This window comes from Equus przewalskii, chromosome 7 (genome assembly GCF_037783145.1).
Source record: "Equus przewalskii isolate Varuska chromosome 7, EquPr2, whole genome shotgun sequence".
NCBI lineage: Eukaryota > Metazoa > Chordata > Mammalia > Perissodactyla > Equidae > Equus > Equus przewalskii.
The window spans coordinates 69,178,541-69,204,433 of record NC_091837.1 but is presented as its reverse complement, the minus strand read 5'-3'; the positions used below and the strand labels follow the sequence as shown (position 1 = coordinate 69,204,433).

Below are 25,893 nucleotides of genomic sequence, written 5' to 3'. Positions count from 1 at the left end.
GAGAATGGAAGAAAATATCTGCAAACCATAATCTGATAAGGAATTAATTTTCAAAATATATAAGGAACTCCTACAACTCAAGAGCAAGAAAACTAATAACTGGGTTTAAAAAATGGACTAAGGGGGCTGGCCCCGTGGCCTAGTGGCTAAGTTCGTGCGCTCCTCTTCTGTGGCCCAGGGTTTCGCCAGTTCGGATCCTGGGCGTGGACATGGTACCGCTCATCAAAGCCATAACTAGAAGGACCCACAATTAAAAAAAATATACAACTATGTACTGGGAGGCTTTGGGGAGAAAAAGGAAAAATAAAATCTTTAAAAAAAAAATGGAGGTTGGCTCCGTGGTTGAGTGGTTAAGTTCGTGCACTCCGATTTGGCGGCCTGGGGCTTCACCGATTCGGATCCTGGATGTGGACATGGCACTGCTCATCAGGCCATGTTGAGGCGGTGTCCCACATGCCACAACTAGAAGGACCCACAACTAAAATATACAACTATGTACTGGAGGGATTTGGGAAGAAAAAGCAGGAAAAAAAAAAAAGAAGATTGGTAACAATTGTTAGCTCAGGTGCCAATCTTAAAAAAAAAAAAGGGCTAAGGACTTGAGTGGACATTTTCCCAAAGAAGACACACAAATGGCCAATAGGTATATAAAAAGATGCTCAATGTGACTAATCCTCAGGGAAATGCAAATCAAAACCACCTCACACCTGTTAGGATATCTATTATTAAAAAAAACACCCCGAAGACAAAAAGTGTTGGTGAGGATGTGGAGAAATTAGAACTCTCGTGCACTGTTGGTGGGAATGCAAAATGGTACAGCTGTATGGAAAACAGTAGAGAGGTTCCTCAAAATTAAAAATAGAACTACCACATTATCCAGCAATCCCAGTTCTGGGTATTTATCCAAAAGAATTGAAGTCAAGATCTCAAAGAGATATTAGCATTCCCATGTTCATTTCAGTGCTGTTCACAGTAGCCAAATGTGGAAATAACTCAATGTCCATTGACAGATGAATAGATGTAAAAATGTGGTATATACATACAAGGGAATACTATTCAGCCTTAAAGAGAAAGAAAATTCTGCAACATGTTACAACATGGATGAGCCTGGAAGATATTACGCTAAGTGAAATAAGCCAGTCACAGAAGGACAAATAAGCATATTTCCACTTATATGAGGAATCTAAAATAGTCAAACTCATAGAAGCAAAGAATAGAATGATGGTTGTCGGGGGGGGGGAGGGGGGGAGTTGCCAGTCACCGGGTACAAAATTTCAGTTATGCTGGATGAGTAAATTCTGGAGATGTGCTGTACAACAATGTGCCTGGAGACAATACTTTATGTACAATTAAAAATCTGTTATGAGGGTAGATCTCACGTTAAGTGTTCTCAGCACAATAAAATTTAAAAAATAGTAAAGAATTAAAAAGAGTTCATGAGGCACATAAGAGGTGTAAACAGGAGAGCAAGGAGACTCACACAGCTTCGGGTCATCAGTAACTCTCTTCAGTCACTTTGAAAACCATCTTGGCAGAAACCACCTGCGCTGGTTTTTTTTTTTGAGGAAGATTAGCCCTGAGCTAACATCTGCTGCCAATCCTACTCTTTTTGCTGAGGAAGACTGGCCCTGAGCTAACATCCATGCCCATCTTCCTCTACTTTATATGTGGGACGCCTACCACAGCATAGCTTTAGCCAAGTGGTGCCACGTCCCTACCTGGGAGCTGAACCGGCAAACCCTGGGCCACTGAGAAGTGGAACATGTGAACTTAACTGCTGCGCCACTGGGCCGGCCCCCATGTGTTCTTAAACAATAAAAGGGCTCACTAAATATTATTCTACTCCATCGCTCGAAGAAGGATCTCTGAGTGGTACATGTTATTTATGGCAAAAGCAGAATCAGTTCCACAAAGATCTACTTGGTTTCTGTTGTGCAGCTGGCAGTGAGTTACGAACAGAGAATGGAACAAGAATAGCCGTGGCTCTGCCTTCAGGGCAGTGAAGCAGGATGGTTAGGAGCAGCGACTCCAGCGGTCAGACCTGGATTCCAATATTGAGTCTGTTGCCCACAGGCTGTGTGGCCCTGAGCAAAGCTGCCTGACCCCTCTGTTCTCTGGAAAATGGGGATGCAAATCTTCAGGGTGTTGTCTGAGTTAAAAGAGAAAAGAATGCACGATGTGCTTTGGACAATGCCTTGCATGTGGTGCGATGTGCTATTATCATTATTAAATACCACTGTCAGGTGACGTGAAAAGGATGGAGCTGTAAGGATGGAGTGCCCTGCCTCGCTCAGGAGGGAGCTGCCAGTGTGCTGGGCTGGGGGCAGGGGCGGGGGTAGGGGAGCTTCCTGGAGGAGGTGACTTCAGCTGGGCTTGGGAGGAGGCGTTAGCGCCAGGAAGAGGCAGACTCCAAGGATGGAGTCCGAAGTATCAAGCCTGGTTAACCGAGAGAACACTTAATTCAACTAGGTCAGAGTGTGGCAGAAATGTCCAGGGGACAGGGGATGCCCAGGGCAGGGTGGCTTTCAGCAAGCTGGGGGTCCTCCAGCCTGAAGGGACCCGCCCAGGGGCTGAGTGAGCCCTGGGTCCAGTGAAGGTGGCCTCCTTGAGCATGAGGACCCAAGACTGGGGCCAGGCTGTAAGGATTGTGTATTTTACCCTTAGGTTTGTTCTAATGAGACTGTTCACACCAAGATGGCCTGTGGGTTTGTATCTGACTCAGGGGCATAGAGGAAAGAGGAGTGGGGAAGCCATGGGAGAGCGGTGGAGAAGCAGAGGATGGGGTGGGTGGCCCATGACTGGGAGCCAAGGCCATCAGGTGAGTTCCGGGGCTGCTGCCTGGCTGCAGGGAGGCAGGAAGGGTGGGTCTGGGCCCCGGTGAAGACCTGGGCTGAGCAGGAGGGCTCCGGGGTGCAGCTCCGGCCACATCTTGTTGGATGGGCTTGAGGCATGACTGGGACGTGTCTAGAGAGGGCAGCTGAAAATGCAGGCCTGGGGGGTGGTTCTGGGAATTGGGAGGACCCCAGGGAGGAGTAGGCCCTGGAGATCTGGGGTCAGCCATCTGCATGGCCCCAGGGGAAAAGCCTAAACCTTTCCAGCATGCAGGGAGGCAGCAGCACTGTCTTCGGCTTCCAGAAACTTCCTGGAGAAGGCTCCATCTGCTTTGGGGATGTCAGTCAGGCCTCGGTGTGAGTGTGTGGGGTGAGGTAGGGGAGGGAGCAACTGGCTCTAAGAATTAAGACTGTCCAGGGAGCTGGGAAAGGTAGTCTGTCCAAAGGGCACCGCTTTATGTCCGCATCTTTCTTAAGGCTCTGTTTTGGGGAAGCCGAGTTCTCTATTGGAAACAGACTGGGATCAGGAGTTCAGGAGCTCCAGGCCAGCTCCGGCATGGACCAACTGTGTGTCCCTGGGCAGGAACTCAGCCCCCAAGCTCCCTCTAAGGTTGGGCGCGTGCCCAGGCCCTAAGTCAGACTGGAGGACGCCCAGCCGTCTCGTCTGAGAGCTGCCCTGCCCTAGAACCAGTCCCAGGGGCATTTTCTTCCACATTCCGACCTCGTTGCCCTAGTGTGCTCAGCTCTCTCTCCAGGCCACGTCCTTCTCCCTAAATCCTTGCGGAGTAAGCAGCATGCCCCCCCCTTTACAGAGGAGGAACCGAGGCTCAGAGCAGGTGAACTCTCCCCCAGATGGCACAGGTAAAACACGGCAGAGGCAGGATTTGAACCGAGGCAGCAGCCTGGCCCGAGGGCCGATGCTTTTGAATCGTCTCACTATGTGGCTTCAAGCATATAGCTTGGAACATGGGGCTCCGGTTTCCCCTTTTACAAAATGGTGAAAGCCACTGATGATTTATTTACTCCTCGGGTTTACCATGAGCACGGCGGGGGGCTGTGTGTGTGACACTGTCCGGGAAAGATTAAGGCATCAAGCAAGCGTGCATTAGGACAGGCTCCCTGTTTCTGGTCTCTGCAGACCGCCTGGCACCTTCCGGATCTCACACCAGAAAGTTCGCACCACCTCGGGCGGTGTTAGAAGTGTCCCCGCAGCCAGGCCAGCGCTCGGCTGTAGCCCTCTTCCTGCTCCGGGGAGCAGGTGACGGCGGCACCAGGAGGGGCCCAGATCACACAGAGGGAACATGTCAGGGCAATCCAGGTCACTGACCTGAAACAGTGCTGCTCCCTGCCTCAAGCTGGGATGTCAGGGGCCCAGGGCAACTCAGGCAGGGATGGAAGGACCCCAAGAGGCCATCCGGGCCAGTTCCCAGCCTCCGCATCATCCCAAAAGGATGCAAATGGCAGAACTATGGCCCTTCTCGGTGCTGCTTCTGAGCTTAAGACATTTGAACGTGAAATAAAGTTGGGAGAGGCCATTGTCTGAATCCAAGAAACAAGTCGCTCTTGTTAAGAATATGTTTGCTACGTGGGGTGGCAGAGAATCATGGGTTCACAAAGCGCCCAAGAGAGGCCTGTATGCTCTGTTTCATGAGCATTCACGTGGTCTCGAACAAATTCGCCGTTTTCCTATAAATGGGTGCTTCGAAAACATTTACAAAGACCCCCTCCCGTCTCTGAAATCGCTCTATTACCTTCTTTCTTTCAAAAACACAAAAATGTCCCCTGACCCCACAGGTCCCCCTTCCCCGCTGCCTCTCACAGAAACACTTCTCCAAAGACTTGTCCACACCCATGTCCTCGTGTCCACCGACTCCTCAGTGCGGCCCAAGGTGGCTGCCGTGCTCACTCCACTGACACCACAGGCTCCTGACCTCCTTGTTCCCAAACCCAGGCCACTTCTCTGTCCTGGTCCTATTGATTCCCCAGAGGCTGCTCCTCCCTCCGTCCTGGGGCCAGCTGCTGAGGGCGGGACAGGAGGCACAGGAGAAGTGGGGCTGGCCCAGCTCCCGTTCCGTTGAAGGAGCGCTGTGGTGATTCTCGAGCTCTCCTGGAGCCTTCTCTGACCTCCAGGCTTGCCTCCTCCCTCCCGGCCGGCCGCTCCTCGTCTGCCTCCGGCTGGCTCCAATCCTCTCTTCTATCTACACCCTCTCCCTGGGTGACCCCATCCAGTCCCCAGCCTTGAGCACCAGATACTCACTGACGCTTCACACAACACTCAATGCCGTGTCCCCAGGGCTGACCTCTTCTTGATTTTCAGACACTTCTACCGCGGCACAGCTCCCGGGGGACGACCAACAGGTCACCAAACACAAAAAACGGACTCCTGGTTTTCGTCCCCACTCTGTTTCTCTTCCAGCCTTTATCATCCCAGAAAATGGTGCCAGCAGCCTGGTAAACCAGGAACCCACATCCCTTCCTCTTTCTCTCATATCATGTCAGCAGGTCCTATTGGGTCTAACTCAAAAATATAACTGGAATGCAAACAGCCCCTCCCCCACCCACGTCTGTGTTCCGAGCCACCAACCTCTCACTGGAGGACACCAAAGGCCCCCGAACGAGCTCCCAGCTTCCCGTGTGCCCCTTCCAATTCTATTCCAAGCTCAGCCCGAGCGACCGTCTACAGCGGGTTAGAATACCTGGGAGGGCATTATAACTTTGTGCTTCCCAAAAGCTTTTTGGTTATTCTTATTTCTTTCTTTTCCAGATAAAACTTAGAAGCAAATATTTTTTTCAAATAAATAATCCCATGGTAAGCCAATCCAGTCCAAAGGTCCACTCATTCAAATAACACTCACTGTAGGCCCCCTTTGCAGGCAGTGGTCTGGATTATGAATCCCTGCAGTCTGAGTTAATAACACTTTCTTTTTGGGGGCCGTTTCCCTTTATATAAACTTGATAAATAAACACCTGGCTCGAGTCAACAGAAGCATAGGGGAATTACGTTTCTCTTGACCAAAGGACTGATGAGTTTGTAAGCGGTACCCCCGTGTGGCTTTCTCGGTGCATCTGTGAGGACCTTTGATCGCCGAAGGCCCGCTGATGCTCGGGCTGGCCGGGGGCAGGCGGCGCGGGTCTCTTACCTCCCTGAGGCAGGTGTAGATGGGGCAGACGAGCACGCGGAAGGGCTCGCCCGTGCTGCTGCGCATGGTGCCAAACACCTCACACAGGAAGGTGATGAAGCCCAGCCAGCGCTCCACGTCCTGCTGCTGAAGCTCCTCCCGCACCGTGAAGTCCTTCTGCGGAGGCACAAGAGACCGCGTCAGCCTCGCCAGGGAGGAAGGGACACCCCCACTCTGCTGCAGTGCCTGCTGTTTAAGGGCCGGTCCTGGGCAACTGGTAAACCCCATGTGTTCCATGAGGACGGGGATTGGGGGCCTGTGGCTGGAGCATGAATGCCGGAGGGGGGGGGGTGGGTCATGAAATGCCCTGGTCATACTTGTGCTCTTTAGAAGGTTAATATGGCACAGGTGTGGAGACCAGGCAGGAGGCCACCACTAAAGTGCAGGCAGAATGAAATAAAAACCTGAACTCTCTGGAAACTGAGAGATAAGAATCTGTGGTAGGTTAGATGATGATCGGAAATATATTTCCCCTACCCCTTGTCTTTAGATTTGGCCAGATGACTTGCTTTGGCCAACAGAATGAGGCAGAAGTGAGATGGTGCTGGTGCTGATGCTGGCCTTAAGAGGTCTTAAATATTTTATGCTTACTCTTTTATGATTCTTTCATCATCATGAGAAGACTATCTCTGGGCAGGCCCGATGGTCCCAGGGGGAGGAGGAGAGTCACGTGGAGCAGGGCCCCCCCTCAAGTCTAGCCTAGACCAGTTGGCCCTCTGGCCAAGTTGCAGACACAAATCTAAACATAAGCTTATTGTTGTCTGTCACTGAGATTTCTGTGGATATTTGTTAAGCAGCAATAGCTGACAAATACAGAATTGGCACAAGAGACATTGTCAAGGTAAATAGTACTACTAAGTGGTGGGTTATCAGGGCAGTGGAAAGGCAAAGCTCAAAGATGACACAAAGATTCTGGGTCTGGGAGGGAGCAGGTTGCAGAACGTGACCCAGGGCGTTCCGACAGTCCAGTCCCCTCCCCCTGCTTATTTTGGCTGAGCATCTTCCTCAGTGCCAGAATCTCAGAATCTCCAGAGGTGGAAGGTCTTCAGAGACGACTTGGTTAATGTCTGTCCCTTGTGTGTGAGCAGAGTGCCATCTAGAAATTTAAAAGGGCAGAGGAGGCCTCAGCCTCCTTTGCTGGCAAATAGGGGCTAGATGAGAGGACCTCCAAGAGAAGTCCCTCCAGTTCCAGCTTCTTTTTATTTGAGGAAGATTAGCCCTGAGCTAACATCTGCTCCCGATCCTCGTCTTTTTGCTGAGGAAGACTGGCCTTGAGCTAACATCCATGCCCATCTTCCTCCACTTTATATGTGGGATGCCTACCACAGCATGGCTTGCCAAGCGGTGCCATGTCCACACCCGGGATCCGAAACAGTGAACCCCAGGTCACCAAAGCGGAACGTGCGCACTTAATCGCTGCACCACCAGGCCGGCCCCCAGTTCCAGCTTCTGATGAGCCTGGGTCACAGCTTATAACTGTCAGAGTTTCATCAACTTAAAGTGTGTGTGTGTGTATGTGTGTGTGTGTTTGTGTGTGTGTGGGTGTGTGTATGTGTGTGTGTGTGTATGTAAAACAACAGCAGCTGCAGCAGCTACTATCTGTGAACTAGACACGGGGCCAAGCATCTTCATTGTAACATCTCATTTAATCATCATAATAGCCTATGAGGCAGATCCTATTATTGCCCCAGTGTATAGGTGGTAAATCTGAGCTTAGAGAAGTTACCCAACTTGCCCATTGCTAGGTGGCAACGGCAGAGCTGGGATTTGAACCCAACTGTAGACCAAGCTCCCCTACCCTGTTTGTTTGTTTTTCTTTTGCTTTGGTGAGGAAGATTGGCCCTGAGCTAACATCTGTGCCAATCTTCCTCTATTTTGCACGTGGGACGCCACCACAGCATGGCTTGATGAGCAGTGCATAGGTCTGTGCCCAAGATCTGAACCCATGAACCCTGGGCTGCCCAAGTGGAGCGTGCGAACTTACCCACTATGCCACAAGGTGGGCCCTCCCCCACCCTTTTAATGGCGTTTTTAAATGGAAAAAGTAGTACATCAGAGCCCCAGCTCTTAGTCACTCTCCCAGTCTGAACTTTCCACTAAGCCAGTTGTCAGACTGTCCCCTGGAAGTCCACTCATGCCCATAGATCTCATGGGTCTCGTGCCGACCCCTAAGGCCTCCTGCCTCTCCACTCTTCCCACTGAAATGTCTACCTGTGTACAACTGTGCTTTGCCAGCACATGCGGTCCTGTTGTTTGTCTCCCACCCTGGAGTCTGAGTCAGGGCAGCGTCTCTCAAAGAGTCCCCTGGGTTTAGCCACGGACTTCGAAAGTAGTGGCTACCCAGCACCTTTGATGCCTTTGTATCTCATCCCTAGTACGGAGCCTGGAGCAGGCAGCTCCCACAGACCTGTGGTGTCCTGGGTACCTGTGAATGAATGAATGAGTCTGGCTGTCACCCCAGAGCCTCAAAGGGCCCTGCACTGCTGGTCTTGAAGTCACGAATCTTTTGGTGGTTCCAACCTCATTAACTTGTGGTCAGAGCAGGGGCAAGCATTACCATTCTCATTTTATAATGGGGGAAACTGAGACATAAAGAGATGAAAAGACTTGACCAAGGTCACCCAGTACCAGAACTTGAGTGAACGTAAACCACTCCATTGCTCTCTGCTCTGGGTTAAGGGTTCTCAGCCCTGGGTGCACACTGGAGTCAGCTGGAGGAACTCTGAAGCTACTAATGCTTGGACTTGACCCCAGAGAGGCTTGTGCAATTGACCAGGGTGGGGCTAGGACACTGGTAATTTCTGAAGGCTTCCCAGGTCATTCCAGTGTGCAACCAAGGTTAGGAAGCACAACTCTAGGCCTTTATAAAGTGCCAACTTTGGAGTTGAAACAGTACCCCTCTATCAATGCCCGAGTTGCCCTTTCCCCATCTCCCATAACAATACCCATGAAAGCAGACATAGAGGAACAAAACCCCACAACAACACTGAGAAGGACGGTAACTCTTCATCAGCAGACTCCTCACCAGACTCAGGAGGTAACATCACTAACTAAAGTGCTGTCACCAAACAGCTCTAGTTGCCCAGAGCAGCTTGGCCCCTAACCCAGAAGACCAAAGGCAGGGGGCAAATGGGTAGGTAGCTTGAGCTTCAGCCCCTCCCTCTGTCTGCCCCTGGCTGGTAGACAGGGGCTATAACTACTAGCAAACCCCGTGCCTGTGCATTAAGACAGCTCCCATCAGCAATGCTCTTCCTTTAGTCATTGGAGATTCAGGGGCAGAGGGATGTGGGGTGGTTCCCTGTGTCCTCAGAGGTGCAGTGCTCTCAGGCAAAGCCCTTTGCAGCAGGAAAAGGCTTGGGGCAGTGCAAACAGGGACTGAAGTTTTAAAACAACGATTACATCCGATCAAAGAACTACAGCTTGACTCAGTTTCCTCCTCATAATCAGTGGCATGGAGAGAAGATTCGGTTTTGGGCTAGCAGAGCTCACCAGAAGACTGAACGTCTGCTAAATGTTGGAAATTGGACTTGGGATGTGCACATGAAGCCACCCACCAGCTTTAGGTCTGAGACAGAGACTACTACTACCTCAGCAGACACTGAGCAATTCCGAAGATGATCCACACAGCTAACACCGAAACCACACAGAGCCTCCCTCCTTCCAGGGTGAGCGAGGAGAAAAGTAATATGGCGTCCATGGAAAAATCCTGCACGGCTGTATAGGGGAGCATTATCTTGAGGACCTAATGGAAATGCATAACTCTGAAAATGTTAACTACAATAAACCAAAAGTAAATAAAACAAAAAACCCCAAGTACAAAACGTGGGCTTTTGTGTCTGTAAGAACGACAAGGGGGATTCTGTGATGTGTGAAAAGGCATTCAGAAGGACTCACAATTAGCTAAAAAAAAACCTTCTGCTGAGATGAAGGATGAGACGGGAACTGGACAAGGAGAGAACCAACGGAAATGAGAAATCCAATAGCAAAATGAACATGTGAACTGGAGGCAGTAAAGGATAGAACGGATACTGCAGAAAAAGTCACACATAAGGCAGACTTGGAAAATGACTAGAAAGCTGAAGACAAAGATAAATAGATGGGGAAAAAAGGGAAAGAAAATGATAGAGAAGACAAAGTGGACATCTAACCTATGAATTATAGAGGTTTTCAAAAAGACACCAGAATACATGGAACAAAGAGACCAGAGAGAAAAACTTTAAGTTGAAAACAAACAAAAAAAACCTCCCAAAAGAGCTAACTCTTCAGCTAAAAGGGTTCACCATGTTCCAGGCCCCACTATCTATACTTAGCAGGAAAATTTTCTTTTTTAATTTCAAGGAAAAGGAAAAATTCTAAAAACAGCTAAGAAGGGGGGAAGAAAGGGCTAGGTTTCTTACAAAGGAACAAAACTATAGTTGGCCTTATACTTCCATATTTGATGTTAAAATTCAGAGACATCAAGGCAACATCTTCACATGTTTGAGGCGAAAAGAACACACCCAACTACAAGTGAGAGCAAGAGAGAGAGAGTCTACACAAGCAAATCCTTTTTAGAAAGTCCCATCTGCATGCTTCTCTTGAATTAAATGGTGCAGCAGCTATGAAAAACAGTATGGTGATTCCTCAAAAAATTAAAAATAGAATTACCAATGTGACCTAACAATTCCACTTCTGGGTATATATCCAAAGGAAATGAAAGCAAGATCTTGAAGAGATACTTGCACACTCATGTTCATAGCAACAGTATTATAATAACCAAGAGGTGGAAGCAACCCAAGTGCTCACCGATGGGTGAATGTATAAACAAAATGCGGTACATGCCTACAGAAGAAGATTATTCAGTCTATATGCTGATGCTACAACATGAACCATGGGGACATTATTCTAAGTCAAATAAGCCAGTCACAAAAAGACAAGTACTGTATGATTCCACTTACATAGGTATCTAGAGTAGTCAAATTCATAGACAGAGAGTAGAATAATGGTTGCCAGAGGCTGGGGAGAGGGGGCAAGGGAGAGTTGACTATGGGGTTAGGGTTTCAGTTTTGTAAGATGAAAAAGTTTAGGACATTAACTGCATAATGATGCAACTATACTTAAAACGACTGAACTGTACACTTAGAAATGGTTGATGGGGCCGGCCCAGTGGAGTAGTGGTTAAATTTGTGCACTCTGCTTCAGTGGCTCAGGGTTCGTAGGTTCATATCTCAGGTGCGGACCTACACATCGCTCATCAAGCCATACTGTGGTGGCGTCCCACATACAAAATAGAGGAAGATTGGCATAGACGTTAGCTCAGCAACAATCTTCCTAAGGCAAAAAGAGGAAGACTGGCAACAGACGTTACCTCAGGGCCAATCTTCCTCACCAAAAAACCCCCCGAAAATGAAAAAGAAATGGTTGAGATGGTAAATTTTACGTTATTACTTTTTTTAGCACAACTAAAAATAACTTAAAAAATTAAAAACTTTCTCAAATGAATGCACGCTCCAGCCAACAAAATTTATTACTCTACTCTGAGGAAATAATGGTATAGAAGGACCAGAAGTGAAAACTGAAACCAGGTAGACTTATGAACTTAAGTCAAAATAAGTAATTATAATTTTGGTAATAAGATGGAGTCAGAAGCTGGAAATAACCCTTGAAAGAAGAGATATCTAATTATTAAATGTAATTTGAATAAGAATTGTATAGTAGGCGTGACTAACAATCCAAGATTAAATTACTAAAGACTGATAAATACTGGTGGGAGAGGGCCAGGGATTGTCAAGCACACAAAATTTCATAATTTAGACTACAGGGATTCACAGGTTACTGGTTCTTTTTAAGTTTGGTAAATAGAGAAATAGAAGTTAGAGATTGCCTTTAAAAATGTTAAAAGAAAACATGAGTAACCACTAGCAGAACTGAAAACAGAAGATGTAAAATAAATGGATGGGTAAAAATAATTTTGGAGGGGCTGGTCCAGTGGCGCAGCGGTTAAGTTCGCACGTTCTGCTTCTCAGTGGCCTGGGGTTTGCCGGTTCGGATCCCGGGTGTGGATATGGCACTGCTTGGGAAAAGCCATGCTGTGGTAGGTGTGCCACATATAAAGAGGAGGAAGATGGGCATGAATGTTAGCTCAGGGCCAGCCTTCCTCATAAAAAAGAGGAGGACTGGCAGTAGTTAGCTCAGGGCTAATCTTCCTCAAAAAAAAAAAATTTTGGACAAATGAAAATAAAATTAAAACACTAGTAAAATCAAAGTAGTTTTCAAGATAACAATCATAAAATAAAATTAAAAAGTTATTTATATAGATAAAAATACAATCCATAATACATACATAAAATGTTATATACTGTATAGCATAGATTCAAAATATATAAAACAAAAGCTATTGAAAGAAAAAATAGAAGGAAAGAATAGTGTTGGGAAATGAAACCACTAGTATTTCATGGCTGATTAAATTAACAAAAAATAATTACTCAGATGATTTAAATAATTAGTAAGCCTAAATTGAAATGAGCCTCATTATAAACTGTGATTTTACTATAAATTTGAAAAACACAGAAATTCTACAAGTTACATACTTGGACCAAGAATGAAGAAAATTTAAAAAAACAGCTGATTACTTGGATGTTTACAAGACATTCTCCTAAAGGAAGATGGGATAAAGATGTAATCAAATATACAATAATTGATTATTTAGGAAATAAAGAGTTATAAGAACTTGTGGGATGTGGTCAAAGCTACAATGAAAGGTAAATTGATAGTCTTCAGTATTTTGGCTATTAAAACAAGGAAGCAAATACATCCTCTAGGCCTGTGCTGTGCAATACGGCAGCCACTGGCCACAGGAGGGCTCACAACATGGCTTCCACAACCTGAGATGCTGTCAGTGTAAAATAGACACTAGTTTGCGAAGACTTAGTATAAAAAAAAGAACATAAAATGTCTCATATTTTAAAAATGTTGATCACATGTTGAAATTTTGGATATACTGGATAAAGTAAAATATATTATGAGATTTAAAATTACATACATAGATCACATTATATATACTTCTATTGAATGGTGTTAATCTATACATCCAACTCAAAAAATTAAAAAACTACCAACAACTAAGGAAATATATGAAAGGACATAACACAGATAAAGTCAGAAATTAATTAATTAAAAAATAGAGAAAGAAAATTATATATAAAAATCAAGAAAGAATAAACAAACAAAATTAGAAACATGAACAATATATGAAAACAGATCTGGAGTAGATAAAAAAAGCATTATAAAAATTATTTACAACTCTATGCTGATGATTTTGGAAGAAATGATGAAATAGATGATTTTTTAGAAAATAAATACCACCAAACTTTACTAAAAAAAATAAAAAGTCAGAAAATACTAAAAATCGTAAAATAAAATGAAAAGTTCGAAAGAGTTACCTATTATAAGGAGGTCTCTAATCTTATGACTTTTATAGTTAAGCCGATTCAAACTTTCAAAAAATTAGGTAATTGCTCTGCTATGTAAACTGATCCAGAATAGAAAAAGATAGGCTTTTTCAGTTCCTTATTACCCAAATCTCATAATGATAGTAAATTACAAATAAGGAAGTCTATAGGGCAATCTCTCTAATGTGAATAGATGGGGAAGTCCTAAATGAAATATAACAAATAGATCCATTATAACCAAGAAGATTTTATCCCAGAAAGGCAAGGATGATTTAGTATCAGGAAATCTATAAACGTAATCTATTACATCAATAGGCCTGATTAACAAACAGCAGCAACAACCATGACCCTTGGAAGGAAAGAGATGAAATGATTTGATATGTTATATATATGAAAAACCCAAGAGAACTCTGCAATAAAGATTAGAATTAACAAGAGAATTTAGTAGGTAATTAGTGAGAGTATTTAGATGCAAAATTAATATACAAAAATGAACACCTTTTCTAGGACAGGATTAGCTAGCGAGATATTTTAATGTACAAAAGCTCATTTAACAAAGCAATAAAAATTCTTAAATGATCTTATTAAGAAACGTGCAGCGGCCGGCCCGGTGGCGCAGCGGTTAAGTTCACACGTTCCACTTCTCGGCGGCCCGGGGTTTGCTGGTTCGGATCCTGGGTGCAGACATGGCACCATTGGGAAAAGCCATGCTGTGGTAGGCGTCCCACATATAAAGTAGAGGAAGACTGGCACAGATGTTAGCTCAGGGCCAGCCTTCCTCAGCCAAAAAAGGAGGATTGGCAGTACTTAGCTCAGGGCTAATCTTCCTCAAAAAAAAAAAAAAAAAAAAAGTGCAGGATTTCTATGAAGAAATTGCAAAACTGAGAGATTTAAGAGACAATCTTAAACAAGTGAAGAGATATAACCCTCCTTAATGGGTAGACAGAATTGTAAAGATGGTAATTCTCCTTGAAGGAGATTTAACACCAATTGGTATTTCATATTCCAACGGGAACTTTTTGGAAGGAAAGGGGTATGGACGCTTGAAAAAAAAGATCCTAAAAGTAATTAGAAAGAATAATAGGGGAAATAGCTAAAATCAAAACAAAATTGTAAATTTTTGTCAATTGGTACGTTACTTTTCATCTATCTTAAAGCTTTAAGAATTAAAAGGGTGAGGAACTGACGTAAGAATGGACAGGTAGATCAGACAGCCTAGAAATGAATTTGGCGTCCGTAGAATTTATCACATGGTCCCTGGAGGGTCACAAATCAGTGGCAAAGGAAGCATTATTCACTCAAGCAACGATGTAGGCACAGCTGTCTAAGTATCTGTGTGGGGGGATAATTTAGACTCTCCCTTGACACTGAGACATAAGATGAAATCCAGATGGAATAAAGAGGTAAATGTTAAAAAAAAAAAAAAAAAAAGACAAACCATAAGAACTTAAAGAAAACTAAACTGAGTATCAAATTTCTGGATGGAGAAGAGCCTTCAACATTAACACAACAGAAGCATGCATCAAAATATTATAAACACATTTAGAAGGCAATGGAAATGCTGGGGAAAATACCTGCAATAAATGTGACAAAGGGTAATGGTCTGAATATATGAACAACCTGTTAAAGTTTGTTAATAAAAGGACTAAGCCCCTCATGGACAAAAGGGCAAAGGGCATCAAAAGATAATTCATATGTCAAAACATAAACTGCTGATAAATATATGAAACCAAATTAATTAAGTCTTAGTAGCAATCAAATGAATGAAAATACCATTTTTCCCACCCACTATATTGGCAAAGCTTGAAAACCGATAATTGTCCGCGCTGTTGAGGATACAGTGTGACAGGCACGCTCATATATGGGCAGTGTGAATTGGCATCACCTTCCAGAAAAATCTTTTTTTTTTTTAAAGATTGGCACCTGAGCTAACAACTTGCCAATCTTTTTTTTTTCCTCCCCAAATCCCCCAGTAGAGAGTTGTATATTTTTAGTTGTGGGTCCTTCTAGTTGTGGCTGAAAAACCTTAAAATAAACCTTCAAAGAGTTCTTATTGTTTGACTCAGTAATTACACTTCTAGCTAATTATTATAAGGAAATGATTAAAAATAACAGGAAAAATAAGCTTAATGCATGCAAAATTCAACAACTTAAGCATCGAACAATAGGGAAATGATTAAGTAAATGATGATTCATGCACTCATTAAAAATTATGTTTATGGGGCCAGCCCTGTGGCCTAGTGGTTGAGTTCGGTGTGCTCCGCTTTGGTGGACCAAGTTCGAAGGTTCGGATCCTGGGGGCAGATCTTCACCACTCGTCAGCCATACTGTCGTGGCGACCCACATACAAAACAGAGGAAGCCTGGCACAGATGTTAGCTCGGGGCGAATCTTCCTCAGGAAAAAAAAAAAATTATGTTTACGAGAAGTTTATAATAGCATAGGAAAATGGCTATATAACGCTAAGTAAAAAAAACAAAATCAAAATTGCATGTGCTATATAATCTCACCCATGAATAAATTTTTTTTTAAAAAAGAAAAAGATGAGAAATATCCAAAGGGTTAACAGTAGTTGTTTCTCAATAGTGGAATTATGGATGACCTTTATTTTTTAACTTATTATCTTCTGAATTTCTTTACTTTTCTGTGAATGTTTCTTTTCATAATCGGAAAAACAGTTACTTAAAAAGAAACTGGCAGATTGCAGCCCTTTTCCTTGATTTTTTTTGATTAGGACAGCGGAACTCTTGGTGTGATGTGCCAGCTAGTGGTGATTCTCACTGGAACGGTGGGGAAATGAGTTGTGAACATGCCCAGCCCAGAGGGCACCAAAACCCAGCCTCTATGTCTCCTCTGGGCACACATGTTGTAGGCTGCCAGCTTTTCCTCTGGAACAAGGAGCTCTTTTCTGCCAACCAAAACCAGCCATCCCCTGGGTCCCCAGCTCTGCCTTCAACCTCAACCTCTTGCATCCAGAACCAGCAAGGGGCCTCAGATGGGTGGCAGCCATTTCAAAGTCTGGTATTTGGCTCCAGGTTCTCATCTGACTGGCAGGCTTCCCTCCCAGCAACCCCTAGTGCCTTTCCCCAAACTTTAAGGCTACCATTTAAGCCCCGTTTCCTGCCTAAAACTATTTATTGACGTACTGCTATTTCCTGCACCGGCCACATCAATAAGCCCTGAAAGCCATTCAGTGTCTCAGGTTTCTCAAGGCATTCTGGGAAATTCTTCCCCGCTCTGGATAACCACATGAACTCTGGCATGATAGAATCCTGTGGTCAAGCCAAAAACAGCTGCATACAGGCAAAGGAGGAAAACACCCCCACCCCAGCGGCCGGCAGCCACAGCAGGGAGATGCTGCCCTGAGAGAAGGGAGGGGGAAAGGCACAAGGATCACAGTGTATTGCCCATCCATGCTCTGCTTCCCCGGTGACTCTGGGTTGTTTCTGCGCGCAGAGGTGGCTGCTGCTGCCATCTCCCCAGTGGGGAGGAGAAAGTGCACTTTTATTTACTGCTGGCAGGAAGTTTCTTTTTCCTGGAGAGGCTGGGATAAGACGTGGGAGGGATGGGTACTGGGAGGCCTGATGACAGCCCAGCAGCAATGATTTGGTCCCCAGTTCTTCTCTCAGGCCATTGGTTGGAGGGCTTAAAAAGAGCATTTGACAGAATTCTTTATATTGGAAAGAGGAAAGTCATTTTCAAATAGAAGGTGCTCTATTTTTCATTCAGCCCAAACTTTTACTTCCTTCAGGTTCCTGCTCCACTGTCACCTCCTTGGGAAGGCCTCCCCTAACTGCCTCTCGAAAATAGCCACCCCGGGGCCAAGCATCCAGACCCTGTTACATTTGCCTCTTTGCTCTTATCACCTATATCAGGTCCTATTTTTGTTGCTGATCTGACCCTTTTCTGGAAAGAAAGTGTCACCAGGTCAGGGATCTTGTGTGTCACATGACTATGTCCTCTAGAATGGTACCCGGTTCACAGTAGGCGCTCAGTGAACGTGTGTGGCCTGGATGGGAAAACATTCCATGATAAGTGATGAGATATCTCTTCTCTAAGGGGAACAGGCTGCACCATTCTTCTCTTTAACCAAGACTTGAGAGCAGAGAATACCTTTGCGTAACTCGCCTTTTCTTTCATTTGTGGCTGTCATTTCACTCCCCAGGTATATAGTTTCTCGCTACTCTGTGCCAGCCCTGGTCCCCGCTCCAGGGCCATTTCGTAGCATTTGTTTCACTTTTGCGGGTAACATTTTTATCATTGGGTGAGCTTCCTTTGTTTATTTGGGCCATTTTTTCCCTTTTCAAGGTTGTGTCAAGTAAGGCCATACCATTCGGCAGAGTCGGCCCTTATGACGGGGCCGTCTGTGACTTTTCTCTTGTTCCTCCCCAGCCTTGAGCCTCCCGTTCAGTCAGACTGTCCCACAGTGGTGATTGCCACAGCCATGGGAAGCCCATGGGCAGGCTTTCCTCCTCCATTTCCCCCTCACTCCTCTGTCCCTATCCCCCAGACCAGGGCCTGCTTGCTTACCCACCATGGCTAGGAACTGGCCCTGGGTAGTTTCTGGAAAGTTCCTGCACCACCCAGTCATTATCATTTTGGGGGACCTCAGGACAGGAGCCTCTACCTCAGAGAAGGTAGTGTGGTCCTTTCTTGGCAACTGGTTGCAGAGGCAGAGGCAGAGGAATTCCCAAGCCTAGAACTGGTCTGGAGAGGGGCATCTGGAGACACCACGGCAGATCAATCACTCCCGGACGGAGAGAGAACCCTACACGTGCCATTTCCTGGGAACTTTGGGCTCCATGCGACACCTCTGAATCCTTATGAAAAAGGATTCAGGGATGTTAAGCCACTTTAAGTTGGTTTCTGTGACTTAGGACCAAAAAGAACTGATCAGTGAGACACCAGGCCCTTTCTCTGTGATGGAATAATTGATCCCTGGGCCCTGGGCAGGACGACGGAATGGGGCTGGGAGCCAGGGATCAGGACTGCTGGCTGGGCAGTGGGAAAGGAGGGTGGGCTGAGGCTAGGTGGGTGTGCTTCCAGCAAAGCCTGGTGTCAGGAGAGGCGGGGAATGGAGAAAGGGCTATCTGGTCAGCATCTGTGTCTCGGGCAGTCCTTGGGCAGCAGCCCACGGGCCCTGCCTCTCACCCACCCACTCTGGGCAGCATCATGAAAGGATCACCCAGGTCTTGATGCCACTCTGAGAGGGTCAGACAGACCTCCTTGGCACCAAGGAGTGATATGTGCAGTGTATCTGGCACACAGTAGGTGTCTAACAAGTGGCACAGAGACCTCCTGGTCATTGTATCCTGAGTCATCCTATCCACCAAAGCCGGCCCCAGTCCTGGCTGCCCCCTCCTTCTGGCAGGCTGTGTGCAGCCCCAGCCAAGGGGCGTGCCACAGCTGGCCATCACAGCCACATTGTGGCCACAGCCACCAACTTTGACTCAGTCCTGCTGGGCCCTGATGCCTGGCCCTGGGGATTCAGCCGTACCTCGACTCTGGAACAGCGAGAATCTGACCCACAGATCACTTCTGGTCTGGCAAGTCTGCTGTCACTCCCCATCTTGCCTGGAGGGAGAAGGTGCCCCAGAGGCTGGTGAGAGCACAGGGCTGCAGCCTCCGTCCCAGGCCTGGTTGCTTCCCTTGAGTTCTGATGTCCACTGGGCCCTGCACTGCTCCCTGCCTTTGGACATGTTCTTCCCACTGGAAGTTTCCCTGAGTGTCCCTGACCTCCCTGGGCCATGGCCTGGACACCCGCCCACATGATGCCAAAGACCTGGTCGCTCCACTGCTCCCCTCTGCTCTGCCCTCAGACACTATTAGGTAGCGTTCTCAGCCGCAAATGACAGCAGCCCTCTCAAACTAGCTTAAGCATACAGGGCCTGAACTGGCTTACATGGGGGGTGGGGGGGATGTATGGGGGTGGTGGTCCAAGGACACAGCCAGTCCACAGGGCTCAAACAATGATGGTCGCCCCTGCTCCAGCCTCTGCCTGTCTGGGCTTTGTCAAAGTCAATCACTTTCTCTCCTGCGATGGCAAAGATGGCTGTCGTAGCTCCCAGGCTCTATCATACAGCTCCTGAGCCAAAGGAAGACAGACCTCCTCTCTCCTAGCGTCCAACCTGCAAATCTCAGGGAAGGATTCTGATTGGCCCTGCTTGTCACATGACCATCCCTCAGACCAATCACTGTGGATGTGGAGATGGGATTGCCTGATTGGCCTGCCCCAAGTCATGTGGCCCCTTCTGGGGCCGGGCAGGCCTGTGAGGGAACCCCAGACCACAGACAGAGACAACAGCTGCCCACTGCAAACACAGACCCTGGCCTGGGACCATCCGTGTGGCTTTCACCCGTGCCTGAAACTCCTGACCATTGTGTCGAATTCCCTATGTGCTGGCAGTGACTACTGCCCTTTGAGTCCCACCCAAAAGAATGCAGAGAGAGTGGCATTATTGGGATGATCTTGAATCTGCTCTAATTATTAGACGGGAAAATCCTGTCCCAAATGCTGGCCCTTTAACTATTATTAATTAAAAAAAATAAATAGAGACGTTCTCTGTGACTGACCACTCTCCCTGGCACTTAGCCCCAGGTAAAGGGAACACACCGTAGCTGGTAACTGCTATCAGCCACTTCCCGTTGAATCTCGAACATTCTGGAGACATTTTCCAAGCTTCCCAGGATGTGAGCACCCAGAATATTTCTGGGTTGGCATAATCAGGTCAGGTAGGCTCAGCTCTGCTGATCCGTAGGAGCGGGGTGGGGAGAGCGGCGCTGGGGTGCAGTGGGGAGAAGCTGAGAAGTTGGGCTGATTCAGTGGGAATTCTGTCTCACACTTATGCAGGCGTGAAGACTCATTCTCAGGCGAGGAGGAGCCAGCACCTGCTGTGGCTGTGGCCTTGAAAAGCCCTCAGAAGAGGCTGGAAGATTTGCTTTCAGCCTGAGCAGAAAGAGAAGGCTGGACTGTCTGACAGATAGGAGTATGGGTGGATGAGCAGGAATTCCTCCAAGCAGGGTGTCACAGGGCTCATTCAGCCTCAGATAGACACAGGTACCACTGACCAGGCACAGGAGAGCCAGAGCACTGAAGTCCACAGCCCTAGGGAGCCCTCAGTCACCAGGCACTTAGTCAACGATGCCGGTGCTGGCACCCCGGCCTCATCTGCTGCCTGCTTGATTTTGGTGTAATTGTGCCACCAAACATTACACAGCACTTCCGTTTTGCAAGCATTTCCCGTATTATTGGCTCTACCCCACACAGCATCTCACACTGGAGGACAAGGTCCAGGCGTCTGACCAGCCTTCCGAGGCTGATAGGGCTGGAACCCAGGTCTCTGATTCTGCTTGGGTGCTCTTTCTCCCCGTACACTCGTCCAGTTTGAAAAGGCCCAGCTGTAGAGAGGACAGCTGCCTGTCTGCCCTGCACGTCCCTGCAGGTGTCCCCAGACGAGAGCGCCCAGCTGGGCTCTGCAGAATTGGGGCTCCTCCCTGCCTGGCTGCCGTCCTGCCCAGACAGTGGCTGTGGACTTGGAGGCAGCTCTCCACCAGGGTCTTGCCCCAGCACAGGTAGGTCTCATCCATCATGCAGAGCTCTCTGTGGGGAGGGAGGCAGCCGTGCTCACTCTGGCCTCAGCTCCAGGAGCAAGCTGACTGCAAAATAAAAGGACAACAAAACCAGTTGGGGCAAGTCACTGTGTGACTATCGGGCTAATTGTTGTCTGTGCCTCTGTGTCCTCATCTATAAAATGGAACGAGATGATCTGACCTGCACAGGCTCAACGAGGTGCTGCAGTGATGAAACAGATGTGAAAACCCTCTGGAAAAGCCAGAGCCCTCCCTAAATAGAAAGGGTTACTATGTCCACATTCTGAAATGTGAGAAATGAGGCAAACAGTGGACAAGTATCTTGTCTCGGGTTTTCTGTCGGGGGAAAGTGGGAACTGAGGCCAGAACCCAGCTTATCCAGCTTTCTGGAGATTCCTAGAGTCTGCTCCCAGAGTTTCTGCCTGGACTAGGTTCTACCAGGACAGTCCGGTCACCTCCTCCTGGCAGAAACACTGTCCGGATCCCACTGCTGAGGGCCAGGCCCACAGGCCATGCTCTGGAAGCAATCAGAAACTGAAGACTTGTGAAATCCTACTTTCAATGAACAGCCTCATTACTTCTGAAACTGTCTGGAAGGCTGACGATAAAAATAGATGATTACACAGGCGTTATTAAACTATTTATAGAATTTGAGAAAACCCCTTGAAATGTTCACGAAAAGATTTGGCCTATAATGGGGATTCCAGAATGACTCAGCCTGAAGCCCAAATCCACCCGAGACTTTAAACTCTGCCACAGATGAAGTCTTCAAGAGCGCACTAACATTTACGGGCCATTATCCCTCAGGGAAGCTGTAATGGGGGTGCACACATCTTTTATCAAGTCGTATGCCAAAATGTTTACTGGACGACAGTTAAGCAACAGTCATGTATAGGGCACACAAAGGGGAGCTGGGATAGACAAGAAGGACACAAGGTCCACGGGGCTCAGGGAAAGCCAAAAATTGCCCCATTTGTGAAATGCGGACCCTGGCTCCTGCCCTGCCTCTGGAGACAGTATGGGGAGAGGGATGTGGAAGTGATTGTCAAGGCTGTTATTTTCTGCAAGGCATGGATGAAGCTGTTTGCATCAGGCTCCTTCTGAACGGGTCTCACTGTTCCAACATGCCATTCCTTGGTCCTACCCATCTGGACTTGATGTCTGCTCTGTGTCCAGGGCTGCAGGGTGGGGGTGGCCCTGAAGGAAGCACTCAGGCCCTCTTGATGAGCTGTGAGTTCCGGGCCGCAGACCCTCATGTTCTTCTAAGGAGTCTCGGGCCACATGTGGGGGTGGATGATGGGTGATCAGGTGAGCAGACTCGCACGGCCTTGATTGTAGGCACAGCCCCTCTGCCGGATCTGTTTCACATGGTTGAGGGTATGCCCAAAATCGAGTTTGGAAAAAATAACCCTGCTGCTAAAAATGTTTGAGAACCACTGGTGTGTCAAGAGTAGGCACAATGGGCTCCAAAGCCAGACAGGCCTGGATGAGCCAACTCCCAGCCAGCCCTTGGACCTGGGAAGCCCCAAGACCTCCCACAGTTTCATATTCCCCATGTGGGAAAGGGGAACAGGGACAATGAGAATGAAAATTGCCTGGCCAGGGGAGATACTCAAAGGATGTTTGTCCCCTCCTCGTTTCCCTGGCCTTCCTAAGTCAGGGCCCAAGGACATCTATGCCAGGTGTGATGGCATAGCCTGTCTCCTTGGCCAGAGTATGGTGGGAGTTAGAGCCGGACAAGAGTGATGGTGTCTGTCCCTCTAGGGAGGAGGGAGAAAAGTGAGTGGTATGGACATCAGGTGACTGAGTCAGAAGGGCAGGGGCGTTGGGGAGGGGAGCCCTCCACTGGGAGCTGATGTTCTGGCAAGCATGAGTTTCAGGAGATGTTTTATTCCCTCGGCTAGACTGGAAGCCTCTTGGAGTCTCTCTCCTCTTCCTTGCCTTCCTCAGGTATCTGCCAGAGAGTAGAGCTGCGTACAAAACTGCAGTGTGCGCGCTCTTGTTGACTCGATCTGAGAGGAGGCCCTCAAGATATCTCTGATGGTGGCTGTGCTAACTCTGAAATAGTGGAAGAGTCAGGGGAAAAAATCCACCTCGTCTCCGTGCATACCGGGGTCTCCCGCAAGCTTCTCTCACCAGGCCTGGGGACACTCTGCTCTCGCCTTCTTGTCTTCTTCTCCCAAAGGCCTCCTGCCTTCTCTAAGCAGCTCCTCTGCTCTCGTCACTGCCCCTCACTGTATTATTTGTTCTTCTTCATAGCATACACCACAACTTGGAATTAGACACCTGTTGGTTGATGTGCCAGTGACTGCTTCTCCCACTTGGGCCACAAGTGCCATGAGGTCAGGGGAACTCTGTCTGCTTTATTCACCAATACACATCCAGCGACCAGGACAAAGTAGGCCCTCAGTGAGTACTGGCTGTGTTAACTGAATACACGAACGGGGAACTCTGACGCAATGCAGTGCCAGGCAGGCAGTCTTCTGACCCCTACACCAGTGGGTAGGCAGTAGGTAACTTCCCTGCTGGATCTGAGCTTGGTCTTGGTAAAAGGTCAGAGAGGGCATGAACACAAGATGATTCTAGATTGGGCTGTAAAGGGAAGTTTCTTAGGGAAAAAGGTGGATGCTAAGAGGGGAAGCTCCTTCTGTTCTTATTCAGGGTTCCACTCATAAGGTGGATGGAAGAAAGGAATGATTCCTCATCAACATGCGATCTGACATGACCCAGGAGAGAAGAGGGAGCTCTGAGATCGGAAAGGGCTGGGTTCTCCTTACTAAGAGATGATCTAGTGAAAAGACCAGAAGACCTGCCATTTTGGGTCTATGTGACCTTGGGCAAGTTATTCACCTATCTGGGGCTCAGTTTGGTCATCTACAAAATGGGGCTGATTGCACTTGTCCCATCAGGCTCACGAGTGGTGGTGAAGATTGAACGAGACAATGGATATAAAAATCACCTGGTGAACTGAGACTGCTCCACAAAACCAGGTGGTTGGTCTTGACGGATGGATACCACACCTTGGTCATCAGCCCCTTAAAGTCCACCTTGGACCTGGTCTTGCACAAGGTAGACAGCTCAACAGACACTTCCTAAATTGATCCAGGTGCCTAAGGGCTGCTGGCTGCCAGCACCGCTCACTTTCCCCATCTGTGGTCACGCTGATCAGGCACCTCCTGTCGAACCACATGCTGGGTGGTGGGAAGAGGCGCCATCTGCTAGAGCAAGCTTGCCTAATCGTGGCACTCTGGACATTTTGGGCTGAATTATTCTCTTTTGTGAGGAGCTGTCCTGTGCACTGGAGGCCTCCCCCTACTCGATGCCAGTCACAGCCCCCATCCTCCTCACCTCCAGTTGTGGAAACCAAAAACGTCTCCAGATATTTCCAAAGTGGACAAAACCAGCCCCAGCTGAGACCCACGCCCTGGAGCAACAACCTTGCACACTCCCGCCCCTACCTCCCACAGGGCAATTTCTTAGGATAGAGCAAGACTCAGAGGCATTTGAATAACACTGGAAAACAGTGCAGTGAGGGACTCTCTCTCTACTGTAAGGCCTATGAGGGGGCACCCTTGAAACTGTCTTTAGAAACCTCCTGGGGGCTACACATGACACACCTGCACACCAAGTAGCTACTTCACTGGACCCAGAATGGAGCCCACACCCAGTAGCAGTGTATATAAGCCGCTCCTGTGTTCAGTCTGCAGACTGTGGCCATTTTCCCCCTTGTGAATTACAGACACAGAATTATGATTTTAAAAAAAGCGTAAGCCCTTATGTGTGATGAGCCAAAAACCCAAGAGGGTAAAAATAAAGCTTGGGCTCTGCGCTTAGGTTGTGATGTCAGCACCATGAGCAACCTATCTTTCATCAGTCTGACTGTATTTTTAAATGTGAGCAGCTTAGCACACTTAACACTACTTATTTGGGGGTGCCTTGGACAACAGATAATTCAACCGCGTTTACCAGATGACACTGACAAATACCTCCTACGCCAGTGTCCCCAGATAAAAATAACGCCAGCTGCCAGCTCGCTCACAGGTCTGCGGAAAGAAAGGGCAGGAAGCTGGAGGTACCAAGCGTGTCTGGCACCTCCTCGCCCCCCTGCCAGCCCCTCGTGGCGCTGGCTCTGCTGCAGGCGGAGGAAGTGTTACCCAGGTGACATGTGATGTTCTGACTATGTGGGAGGACTGGAGAGGCCTGGAGTGGTCTGCCTTCACGTGACCCAGCTCTGCCCACCGCAGAAGACTCTGCTTCCGTGGTAAACATCCAGGGAAAGTGCAGAGAGCACTCTGCAAGCTTGGGCAAGTCATTTGGCCTTGCTGAGCCATGTCTGGAGAATGGGTTCATATGATGTGCCCTACTACCTCTCATAGATACTCTAAGATCCGAATGCCTGATTCCCGTCCTACAGAGGAGAGGCCAGCTGCAGGCCCAGAAGCGTGGGCCTCAGTGGAGTGATCCCAAAGGCTCCCCTTTGCCCTAGAGCATCCCCGGCACCCAGCAGCATGCCACAGTGCCTGAGGTTGCCCCATTAGCACCACACCTCTAGGACGAGGCTCTGTTTCTCAGGAACTCCCCAGTCACACCACAGGGTAAAACATCAACCGCAAATCATGCTGGCACAGCTCAACCCATCAGAAACGCGCACTTCTAGGAGGAAAAACAGGACTTCAGACAGGTGAGGTTGGAAGGGAGGAAACTTAGGGAGAGTTTAGATACTCCTTATGGGCTAGCACTACGGGAAATCCTCTCTAGGACGGCCCATCACAGGAGGCCCCGGAGTCCATAGGGGCCTTTGACAAGGATATCGGGGATCCAGGCAGGGAAGGCAGTGGGTACAGGCTGCTGACATGTCTCTTTT

At 47.8% G+C, this 25,893-nt stretch overlaps 1 protein-coding gene across 41 annotated transcripts in view; it reads right to left on the bottom strand.

The window, feature by feature from the left end:
* The window catches only part of CTIF (cap binding complex dependent translation initiation factor), a 297,253-nt gene that overhangs the window by 37,365 nt on the left and 233,995 nt on the right, over window positions 1-25,893 (bottom strand). For 35 of the 41 annotated variants that reach the window (XR_011542724.1, XR_011542725.1, XR_011542726.1 and 32 more), the window contains one exon: window positions 5,972-6,127. The exons of the other annotated variants lie outside the window; for them this stretch is intronic. Coding sequence is in view for 26 of the 35 variants with exons in the window: in XM_070630175.1 (XP_070486276.1) it covers window positions 5,972-6,127 (156 nt within the window). In the remaining 9 variants the exon portion in view is untranslated. The remainder of the gene's footprint in view (window positions 1-5,971; window positions 6,128-25,893) is intronic. 41 annotated transcript variants of the gene reach the window in all.